General features: G+C 43.3%; 1 protein-coding gene across 1 annotated transcript in view; it reads right to left on the bottom strand.

Annotated features, from left to right (window-relative positions):
* gpc3 (glypican 3) overlaps nt 1-12991 on the bottom strand; it is a 386092-nt gene that overhangs the window by 54481 nt on the left and 318620 nt on the right. The window contains exon 7 of the mRNA XM_071411469.1: nt 7852-8047. Within this exon, the coding sequence (XP_071267570.1) occupies nt 7852-8047 (196 nt within the window). The remainder of the gene's footprint in view (nt 1-7851; nt 8048-12991) is intronic.

The following is a 12991-nucleotide window of genomic DNA, read 5'->3' as shown; positions in this document are numbered from 1 at the left end:
GTTGCTGACACCCCAGAGAGAGAGAATAAACCCATGTTGCTGATACCTCAGAGAGAGAATAAACCCATGTTGCTGACACCCCAGAGAGAGAGAATAAACCCATGTTGCTGACACCCCAGAGAGAGAATAAACCCATGTTGCTGACACCCCAGAGAGAGAATAAACCCATGTTGCTGACACCCCAGAGAGAGAATAAACACATGTTGCTGACACCCCAGAGAGAGAATAAACCCATGTTGCTGACACCCCAGAGAGAGAATAAACCCATGTTGCTGACACCCCAGAGAGAGAATAAACCCATGTTGCTGACACCCCAGAGAGAGAGAATAAACCCATGTTGCTGACACCCCAGAGAGAGAGAATAAACCCATGTTGCTGACACCCCAGAGAGATAATAAACCCATGTTGCTGACACCCCAGAGAGAGAATAAACCCATGTTGCTGACACCCCAGAGAGAGAGAGAATAAACCCATGTTGCTGACACCCCAGAGAGAGAATAAACCCATGTTGCTGACACCCCAGAGAGAGAATAAACCCATGTTGCTGATACCACAGAGAGAGAGAGAGAATAAACCCATGTTGCTGACACCCCAGAGAGAGAGAGAGAATAAACCCATGTTGCTGACACCCCAGAGAGAGAGAATAAACCCATGTTGCTGATACCTCAGAGAGAGAATAAACCCATGTTGCTGATACCTCAGAGAGAGAATAAACCCATGTTGCTGACACCCCAGAGAGAGAGAATAAACCCATGTTGCTGACACCTCAGAGAGAGAGAATAAACCCATGTTGCTGACACCTCAGAGAGAGAGAATAAACCCATGTTGCTGACACTCCAGAGAGAGAGAATAAACCCATGTTGCTGACACCCCAGAGAGAGAATAAACCCATGTTGCTGACACCCCAGAGAGAGAATAAACCCATGTTGCTGACACCCCAGAGAGAGAATAAATCCATGTTGCTGACACCCCAGAGAGAGAATAAACCCATGTTGCTGACACCCCAGAGAGAGAATAAACCCATGTTGCTGACACCCCAGAGAGAGAATAAACCCATGTTGCTGACACCCCAGAGAGAGAATAAACCCATGTTGCTGATACCTCAGAGAGAGAATAAACCCATGTTGCTGATACCTCAGAGAGAGAATAAACCCATGTTGCTGATACCCCAGAGAGAGAATAAACCCATGTTGCTGACACCCCAGAGAGAGAATAAATCCATGTTGCTGATACCCCAGAGAGAGAGAGAATAAACCCATGTTGCTGATACCTCAGAGAGAGAATAAACCCATGTTGCTGAAACCTCAGAGAGAGAATAAACCCATGTTGCTGATACCTCAGAGAGAGAATAAACACATGTTGCTGAAACCTCAGAGAGAGAATAAACACATGTTGCTGATACCTCAGAGAGAGAATAAACCCATGTTGCTGATACCTCAGAGAGAGAGAATAAACCCATGTTGCTGATACCTCAGAGAGAGAGAATAAACCCATGTTGCTGACACCCCAGAGAGAGAGAATAAACCCATGTTGCTGACACCCCAGAGAGAGAATAAACCCATTTTGCTGATACCTCAGAGAGAGAGAATAAACCCATGTTGCTGACACCCCAGAGAGAGAGAATAAACCCATGTTGCTGACACCCCAGAGAGAGAGAATAAACCCATGTTGCTGATACCCCAGAGAGAGAGAATAAACCCATGTTGCTGACACCCCAGAGAGAGAGAATAAACCCATGTTGCTGACACCCCAGAGAGAGAATAAACCCATGTTGCTGACACCCCAGAGAGAGAGAGAATAAACCCATGTTGCTGATACCTCAGAGAGAGAATAAACCCATGTTGCTGATACCCCAGAGAGAGAATAAACCCATGTTGCTGACACCCCAGAGAGAGAATAAATCCATGTTGCTGATAGCCCAGAGAGAGAGAATAAACCCATGTTGCTGACACCTCAGAGAGAGAATAAACCCATGTTGCTGAAACCTCAGAGAGAGAATAAACCCATGTTGCTGAAACCTCAGAGAGAGAATAAACCCATGTTGCTGATACCTCAGAGAGAGAATAAACACATGTTGCTGAAACCTCAGAGAGAGAATAAACACATGTTGCTGATACCCCAGAGAGAGAATAAACCCATGTTGCTGACACCCCAGAGAGAGAATAAACCCATGTTGCTGATACCTCAGAGAGAGAAAAAACCCATGTTGCTGATACCACAGAGAGAGAATAAACCCATGTTGCTGACACCCCAGAGAGAGAGAATAAACCCATGTTGCTGATACCTCAGAGAGAGAATAAACACATGTTGCTGACACCCCAGAGAGAGAGAATAAACCCATGTTGCTGATACCTCAGAGAGAGAATAAACCCATGTTGCTGATACCTCAGAGAGAGAATAAACCCATGTTGCTGACACCCCAGAGAGAGAGAATACACACATGTTGCTGATACCTCAGAGAGAGAATAAACCCATGTTGCTGATACCCCAGAGAGAGAATAAACCCATGTTGCTGACACCCCAGAGAGAGAATAAACCCATGTTGCTGACAACCCAGAGAGAGAGAGAATAAACCCATGTTGCTGACACCCCAGAGAGAGAATAAACCCATGTTGCTGATACCCCAGAGAGAGAATAAACCCATGTTGCTGACATCCCAGAGAGAGAGAATAGACCCATGTTGCTGACACCCCAGAGAGAGAATAAACCCATGTTGCTGACACCCCAGAGAGAGAGAATAAACCCATGTTGCTGACACCCCAGAGAGAGAATAAACCCATGTTGCTGATACCTCAGAGAGAGAATCAACCCATGTTGCTGATACCTCAGAGAGAGAATAAACCCATGTTGCTGATACCTCAGAGAGAGAATAAACCCATGTTGCTGAAACCTCAGAGAGAGAATAAACACATGTTGCTGATACCCCAGAGAGAATAAACCCATGTTGCTGATACCTCAGAGAGAGAGAATAAAACCATGTTGCTGACACCCCAGAGAGAGAGAATAAACCCATGTTGCTCACACCCCAGAGAGAGAGAATAAACCCATGTTGCTGATACCTCAGAGAGAGAGAATAAACCCATGTTGCTGACACCCCAGAGAGAGAGAATAAACCCATGTTGCTGACACCCCAGAGAGAGAGAATAAACCCATGTTGCTGACACCCCAGAGAGAGAGATAAACCCATGTTGCTGACACCCCAGAGAGAGAGAATAAACCCATGTTGCTGATACCTCAGAGAGAGAATAAACCCATGTTGCTGATACCTCAGAGAGAGAATAAACCCATGTTGCTGACACCCCAGAGAGAGAGAATAAACCCATGTTGCTGACACCCCAGAGAGAGAGAATAAACCCATGTTGCTGACACCCCAGAGAGAGAATAAACCCATGTTACTGATACCCCAGAGAGAGAGAATAAACCCATGTTGCTGATACCCCAGAAAGAGAGAATAAACCCATGTTGCTGACACCCCAGAGAGAGAATAAACCCATGTTGCTGATACCTCAGAGAGAGAATAAACCCATGTTGCTGATACCCCAGAGAGAGAATAAACCCATGTTGCTGATACCTCAGAGAGAGAATAAACCCATGTTGCTGATACCTCAGAGAGAGAATAAACCCATGTTGCTGACACCCCAGAGAGAGAGAATAAACCCATGTTGCTGACACCCCAGAGAGAGAGAATAAACCCATGTTGCTGACACCCCAGAGAGAGAATAAACCCATGTTACTGATACCCCAGAGAGAGAGAATAAACCCATGTTGCTGATACCCCAGAAAGAGAGAATAAACCCATGTTGCTGACACCCCAGAGAGAGAATAAACCCATGTTGCTGATACCTCAGAGAGAGAATAAACCCATGTTGCTGATACCCCAGAGAGAGAGAATAAACCCATGTTGCTCACACCCCAGAGAGAGAGAATAAACCCATGTTGCTGATACCTCAGAGAGAGAGAATAAACCCATGTTGCTGACACCCCAGAGAGAGAGAATAAACCCATGTTGCTGACACCCCAGAGAGAGAGAATAAACCCATGTTGCTGACACCCCAGAGAGAGAGAATAAACCCATGTTGCTGACACCCCAGAGAGAGAGAATAAACCCATGTTGCTGATACCTCAGAGAGAGAATAAACCCATGTTGCTGATACCTCAGAGAGAGAATAAACCCATGTTGCTGACACCCCAGAGAGAGAGAATAAACCCATGTTGCTGACACCCCAGAGAGAGAGAATAAACCCATGTTGCTGACACCCCAGAGAGAGAATAAACCCATGTTACTGATACCCCAGAGAGAGAGAATAAACCCATGTTGCTGATACCTCAGAGAGAGAGAATAAACCCATGTTGCTGACACCCCAGAGAGAGAGAATAAACCCATGTTGCTGACACCCCAGAGAGAGAGAATAAACCCATGTTGCTGACACCCCAGAGAGAGAGAATAAACCCATGTTGCTGACACCCCAGAGAGAGAGAATAAACCCATGTTGCTGATACCTCAGAGAGAGAATAAACCCATGTTGCTGATACCTCAGAGAGAGAATAAACCCATGTTGCTGACACCCCAGAGAGAGAGAATAAACCCATGTTGCGGACACCCCAGAGAGAGAATAAACCCATGTTGCTGACACCCCAGAGAGAGAATAAACCCATGTTACTGATACCCCAGAGAGAGAGAATAAACCCATGTTGCTGATACCCCAGAAAGAGAGAATAAACCCATGTTGCTGACACCCCAGAGAGAGAATAAACCCATGTTGCTGATACCTCAGAGAGAGAATAAACCCATGTTGCTGATACCCCAGAGAGAGAATAAACCCATGTTGCTGATACCCCAGAGAGAGAATAAACCCATGTTGCTGATACCTCAGAGAGAGAATAAACCCATGTTGGTGACACCCCAGAGAGAGAATAAACCCATGTTGCTGACACCCCAGAGAGAGAATAAACCCATGTTGCTGATACCCCAGAGAGAGAATAAACCCATGTTGCTGACACCCCAGAGAGAGAATAATCCCATTTTGCTGATACCTCAGAGAGAGAGAATAAACCCATGTTGCTGACACCCCAGAGAGAGAGAATAAACCCATGTTGCTGATACCTCAGAGAGAGAATAAACCCATGTTGCTGACACCCCAGAGAGAGAGAATAAACCCATGTTGCTGACACCCCAGAGAGAGAATAAACCCATGTTGCTGACACCCCAGAGAGAGAATAAACCCATGTTGCTGACACCCCAGAGAGAGAATAAACACATGTTGCTGACATCCCAGAGAGAGAATAAACCCATGTTGCTGACACCCCAGAGAGAGAATAAACCCATGTTGCTGACACCCCAGAGAGAGAATAAACCCATGTTGCTGACACCCCAGAGAGAGAGAATAAACCCATGTTGCTGACACCCCAGAGAGAGAGAATAAACCCATGTTGCTGACACCCCAGAGAGATAATAAACCCATGTTGCTGACACCCCAGAGAGAGAATAAACCCATGTTGCTGACACCCCAGAGAGAGAGAGAATAAACCCATGTTGCTGACACCCCAGAGAGAGAATAAACCCATGTTGCTGACACCCCAGAGAGAGAATAAACCCATGTTGCTGATACCACAGAGAGAGAGAGAGAATAAACCCATGTTGCTGACACCCCAGAGAGAGAGAGAGAATAAACCCATGTTGCTGACACCCCAGAGAGAGAGAATAAACCCATGTTGCTGATACCTCAGAGAGAGAATAAACCCATGTTGCTGATACCTCAGAGAGAGAATAAACCCATGTTGCTGACACCCCAGAGAGAGAGAATAAACCCATGTTGCTGACACCCCAGAGAGAGAGAATAAACCCATGTTGCTGACACCCCAGAGAGAGAATAAACCCATGTTACTGATACCCCAGAGAGAGAATAAACCCATGTTGCTGATACCCCAGAAAGAGAGAATAAACCCATGTTGCTGATACCTCAGAGAGAGAATAAACCCATGTTGCTGACACCCCAGAGAGAGAATAAACCCATGTTGCTGACACCCCAGAGAGAGAGAATAAACCCATGTTGCTGACACCCCAGAGAGAGAATAAACCCATGTTGCTGATACCACAGAGAGAGAGAGAGAGAATAAACCCATGTTGCTGACATCTCAGAGAGAGAGAGAATAAACCCATGTTGCTGACACCCCAGAGAGAGAATAAACCCATGTTGCTGATACCTCAGAGAGAGAATAAACCCATGTTGCTGATACCCCAGAGAGAGAGAATAAACCCATGTTGCTGACACCCCAGAGAGAGAATAAACCCATGTTGCTGATACCTCAGAGAGAGAATAAACCCATGTTGCTGATACCTCAGAGAGAGAATAAACCCATGTTGCTGACACCCCAGAGAGAGAATAAACCCATTTGGCTGATACCTCAGAGAGAGAATAAACCCATGTTGCTGACACCCCAGAGAGGGGTGGAGACACACTTGGTTTCAGAGGTCTACATCAGTCATTCATTGGAAGGCAAAAAACAAAAATAAACAGCAATACTTTGTAGCCTGAAGACAGAAATTCTGAAGTAACGTGCAACTCTTTAGGGCTAATCCTGAGTGTGGTTTAGGTTCACTAGTTCCACTTTAATTGCTGTTGAGCTTCCTTCAGTTAATATGAGGTGTTATATTCACCTTGATGGCTGTTAGTTACATTGATGAGAAGAAATAGGAAAAAAAACATGATATGAGTTTGTGGAGAATTAATAAGAATTAACTGGTGAAAATATTTGATTTGTATTGCTGTGAATCTGTCTCACTCACTGTCAAAGATCCTGACAGGGACAGAGCAGAGAGTTTTATGTGACTAAGTGTTGCCCCTCTGGTCTAACAGAGTTACCATGTGGTAGGAAGTAGAAGGCTTCCTCACGTAGCCAGCTCAGAGCTCACCTCAACCAGCAGCCTCTTGACCTCCTCACCCACCGCCAACCAGCCAGCCACCGTTACGAAAGAAAGAACCGACATTCTCTCTCAAACCAAACACAGAACAAACGAAGCAACAAAGCATTCAGAGAAAAGAAACAGAAGAAGTGGAAACAACAGAGCGAGGTCAGGAACAAGAGGCTACGATACACGGACACAAAGGCAGTGCAGCTGAGCAAACACCCAGGCCAAGGGAGTTGTCCTCCTGACAGGGTTGGTTGTTGTGGCAGAGATTTGGGTTCATTGGGCAGGGAAGAAGTGAGACCAGGGACCTGGGGAGTGAGGCCAGGGGCCTGGAGAGTGAGGCCAGGGTTCTGGAGAGTGAGGCCAGGGTTCTGGAGAGTGAGGCCAGCGTTCTGGAGAGTGAGGCCAGCGTTCTGGAGAGTGAGGCCAGGGTTCTGGAGAGTGAGGCCAGGGTTCTGGGGAGTGAGACCAGGGTTCTGGGGAGTGAGGCCAGGGTTCTGGGGAGTGAGACCAGGGTTCTGGGGAGTGAGACCAGGGTTCTGGGGAGTGAGGCCAGGGTTCTGGGGAGTGAGACCAGGGGCCTGGGGAGTGAGACCAGGGGCCTGGGGAGTGAGACAAGGGGTCCCGAGGTTAAAGCAGGAATCCAGCAGGTTCACCACTTCCAGTGGTCTGGACCAGGAGATCTCAACACCCCTCTCTTCTCCATGTTCCTGATAATGGGGGGAGCTGATGCTCCAACACTGGATGGCCTTAGTCAGAATGTTCTCCTCTTTAGCTTGTCAGCTACTGCTGCTACTTTACTCAGTGTGACCTTTACTTGAGTATTTGCCTCCCGGTCTTAACTTATCAGAGACACACAAAACCAGAAGGACAGTGACCTTCAGGGACTGGAGTTGTGACTAAAATAAAAGTGAATACATGGCGGCGTTTGTCTGACTGACCTGCAAAGATACGTAAGCGTTTACGGTGAGGGGGTGGCCCGAGCCCCGACACCCCAGCACAGTCATCCTCGTCATCACAGTCGCCACTCTCGAACCACTCGTCCTCCTCCTCTCCCTTGCTCCGTCCTTCCGGCCCTTGACCCCCACCTGACCGGGCTCTCCAGCGCTTCTCAGGCACCGTCACCAGACGCAGCAACTGTAGAGGCAGAGAGGAAAGGGTTCAAAAACATAATAAGATCACACACATATGGACTTGCCTCCCGAATGGCCTCCTATTCACTTTATAGTACACTAGTTTTGACCAGGGCCCGTAAGGTCCCGTGTGGCTCAGTTGGTAGGGCATGGTCCTTGCAAAGACAGGCTTGTGTGTTTGATTCCAACAGGGGACCAGTGTGAGAATGTATGCACTCAGTACTGTAAGTGGCACTGGATAAGAGGGTCTGCTAAATTATTAAAATGTAAGAAAGAAATGTGCATTAAGTAGGATGCCATCTGGGACACACATACGCTGACCTTATTCACACCCTTTGGTGGAATGTACATGTCCAGTACATTGGTAATATAATAATTCAGGACTTTGGTTGCTTCCCAAATGGTACCCTATTCCCTTTATTGTGCACTCTTTTTGACCAGGGCCCATAGGGCTGTGTTAAAAAGTAGTACACTGTACAGTTGAGGGAATAGGGTGCCATTTGGGAAGCAGATGTTGTAACTGCCTGACATGGGAGGAAGGCGAGGATGTGGGGGAAACTCCAGGAAAAACATTGTCAGGGCTAAAACGAGTGGTGTTTACCAAACTCCATATATAATCACCATGCACAGAAATGTTGCTATCTAAGCCAGATGTTTTATTTCTGTGGTGATTCATCCACAGCGTAATAGCAGGCGGAGGCTGTGGCTGTTGATCACTCAGTGGTGGAAAAAGTACCCAATTGTCATACTTGAGTAAAAGTAAAGATACTTTAATAGAAAATGACTCAAGTAAAATGTAAAGTTTACCCAGTAAAATACTACTTAAGTAAAAGTCTAAAAGTATTTGGTTTTAAATTCAGTTGATGTCGGAAGTTTACATTCACCTTAGCCAAATACTTTTAAACTCAGTTATTCACAATTCCTGACATTTAATCAGAGTAAAAATTCCCTGTTTTAGGTCAGTTACTGTATGACCCCATATATCATACATAGATAAACCCTACACTGTATGACCCCATATTTCATACATAGATAAACCCTACACTGTATGAACCCATATATCATACATAGATAAACCCTATACTGTATGACCCCATATTTCATACATAGATAAACCCTACACTGTATGACCCCATATTTCATACATAGATAAACCCTACACTGTATGACCCCATATTTCATTCAGTTACGAGCACCACTTTATTTTAAGAATGTGAAATGTCAGAATAATAGTAGAGAGAATTATTTATTTCAGCTTTTATTTCTTTCATCACATTCCTAGTGGGTCAGAAGTTTACATACACTCAATTAGTATTTGTTAGCATTGCCTTTAAATTGTTTAACTTTGGTCAAACATTTCAGGTAGCCTTCCACAAGCTTCCCACAATAAGTTGGGTGAATTTTGGCCCATTCCTCCGGACAGAGCTGGTGTAACTGAGTCAGGTTTGTAGGCCTTGCTCGCACACGCTTTTTCAGTTCTGCCCACAAATGTTCTATACTATTGAGGTCAGGGCTTTGTGATGGCCACTCCAATGACTTGACTTTGTTGTCCTTAAGCCATTTTGCCACAACTTTGGAAGTGTGCTTGGGGTCATTGTCCATTTGGAAGACCCGTTTGCGACCAAGCTTTAACTTTCTGACTGATGTCTTGAGATGTTGCTTCAATAAATCCACATAATGTTTCTGCCTCATGATGCCATCTATTTTGTGAAGTGCACCAGTCCCCTCTGCAGCAAAGCACCCCCACAACACGATGCTGCCACCCCCGTGCTTCACGGTTGGGATGGTGTTCTTCGGCTTGGAAGCCTCCCCCTTTTTCCTCCAAACATAACGATGGTCATTATGGCCAAACAGTTCTATTTTTGTTTCATCAGACCAGAGGACATTTCGCCAAAAAGTACGATATCCGTTACCATGTGCAGTTGCAAACCGTAGGCTGGCTTTTAAATGGCGGTTTTGGAGCAGTAGCTTCTACCTTGCTGAGCGGCCTTTCAGGTTATGTCGATATAGGACTCGTTTTACTGTGGATATAGATACTTTTGTACACGTTTCCTCTAGCATCTTCACAAGGTCCTTTGCTGTTCTTCTGGGATTGATTTGCACTTTACGCACCAAAGTACGTTCATCTCTAGGAGACAGAACTCGTCTCCTTCATCAGCGGTATGACGGCTGCGTGGTCCCATGCTGTTTATACTTGCGTACTATTGTTTGTACAGATGAACGTGGTACCTACAGGTCTCCAATTTGTTTTCTGAGGTCTTGGCTGATTTCTTTTGATTTCCCCATGATGTCAAGCAAAGAGGCACTGAGTTTGAAGGTAGGCCTTGAAATACATCTACAGGTACACCTCCAAATGACTCAAATTATGTCAATTAGCCTATCAGAAGCTTCTAAAGCCATGACATCATTTTCTGGAATTGTCCAAGCTGTTTAAAGGCACAGTCAACTTAGTGTATGTAAACTTCTGACCCACTGGAATTGTGATACAGTGAATTATTAGTTAAATAATCTGTCTGTAAACAATTGTTGGAAAAATTACTTGTGTCAAGCACAAAGTAGATGTCCTAACCGACTTGCCAAAACTATAGTTTGTTAACAAGAAATTTGTGGAGTGGTTGAAAAATAAGTTTTAATGACTCCAACCTAAGTGTATGTAAACTTCCGACTTCAACTGTATACTTAAGTATCAAAAGTAAATGTAATTGCTAAAATATACTTAAGTACCAAAAGTAAAAGTATAAATCATTTCAAATTCCCTATATTAAGCTAATCTTTTTAATTTACGGATAGCCAGGGGCACACTCCAACACTCAGACATAATTTATTATCAAAGAATGTGTTTTGTGAGTCCGTTAGTCCGCCAGATCAGAGGCAGTAGGGATGACCAGGAATGCTCCCTTAATTAGTTCGTGAATTGGACCATTATCGTGTAACATTATCGTGTAACAATTATCAGTAAAAATGTATGGAGTAAAAAGTTCATCATTTTCTTTAGGAATGTAGTGAAGTAAAAGTAAAAGTTGTCAAAAATATAAATAGTAAAGTAAAGTACAGGTACCCCAAAAAACGACTTAAGTATAACTTAAAAGTATTTTTACTTTACACCACTGTGTTCACTGACATATCATTTACTGGTGGAGACAGAATTATCTACACAAGAAATATTGTGTGATTGTGTTCTTGTTGGCAAACACCATTGTTGGTATTTGACCAACATGGATAAACTGGCATCAAACAATGTGAATACATTGAACAGAACATCAAGATCCAACGTAGAGAAATTACTTTGTCAAAATTTTTATTAAAATCTCTCTGTGATTTACAAGTTAAAAAGTTAGCAAAGTGTGTGTTGGATCTTACAAAGATAATACTGAGTGTCATAAACCCTATACTGTGTGACCCTCTATTTCATACATAGATCAACCCTACACTGTATGACCCCATATTTCATACATAGATAAACCCTACACTGTATGACCCCATATTTCATACATAGATAAACCCTATACTGTATGACCCCGTATTTCATACATAGATAAACCCTATACTGTATGACCCCATATTTCATACATAGATAAACCCTATACTGTATGACCCCATATATCATACATAGATAAACCCTATACTGTATGACCCCGTATTTCATACATAGATAAATCCTATACTGTATGACCCCATATTTCTTACGAAGATAAACCCTACACTGTATGACCCCGTATTTCATACATAGATAAATCCTATACTGTATGACCCCATATTTCTTACATAGATAAACCCTACACTGTATGACCCCATATTTCATACATAGATAAACCCTATACTGTATGACCCCGTATTTCATACATAGATAAACCCTATACTGTATGACCTCGTATTTCATACATAGATAAACCCTATACTGTATGACCCCGTATTTCATACATAGATAAACCCTATACTGTATGACCCCATATTTCATACATAGATAAACCCTATACTGTATGACCCCGTATTTCATACATAGATAAACCCTATACTGTATGACCCCATATATCATACATAGATAAACCCTATACTGTATGACCCCATATTTCATACATAGATAAACCCTACACTGTATGACCCCATATATCATACATAGATAAACCCTATACTGTATGACCCCATATTTCATACATAGATAAACCCTATACTGTATGACCCCATATATCATACATAGATAAACCCTACACTGTATGACCCCATATTTCATATATAGATAAACCCTATACTGTATGACCCCATATTTCATACATAGATAAACCCTACACTGTATGACCCCATATATCATACATAGATAAACCCTATACTGTATGACCCCATATTTCATACATAGATAAACCCTATACTGTATGACCCCATATATCATACATAGATAAACCCTATACTGTATGACCCCATATTTCATACATAGATAAACCCTACACTGTATGACCCCATATATCATACATAGATAAACCCTATACTGTATGACCCCATATATCATACATAGATAAACCCTACACTGTATGACCCCATATATCATACATAGATACATCTTATAGTGTACGACCTCGTATTTCATACATAGATAAACTGTACTGAGTTGGATTCCAAAATAAATTACACATTTCAATCCAATTGAAATGTGTCACATGAGGAATGTAATAAAATAATTTTTACATTTTAAAATAAATACAATTTGGTTAAGAATTTTACTTCAATTTCACTGCAATGGTGTAACATTAATTCCTTTTGCATGTTTCATCCAAATCAAATAAAAATATTTCCCCAATTACTTAGCTACAGAAGCTTATTATGTGTTGTGCAACACATACCGGAATTGTGTTTATTGAGATTCTGTGGCAAACCAATCAACTCGTAAATTATTTACAAACGTTTGAGAGCTGTAAATCTGGGGTATCCAAAACCAATTTCAACATTCCTCTTC

This window comes from Salvelinus alpinus, chromosome 7 (genome assembly GCF_045679555.1).
Source record: "Salvelinus alpinus chromosome 7, SLU_Salpinus.1, whole genome shotgun sequence".
Lineage (NCBI taxonomy): Eukaryota > Metazoa > Chordata > Actinopteri > Salmoniformes > Salmonidae > Salvelinus > Salvelinus alpinus.
This window is presented reverse-complemented; position numbering and strand designations above follow the sequence as displayed.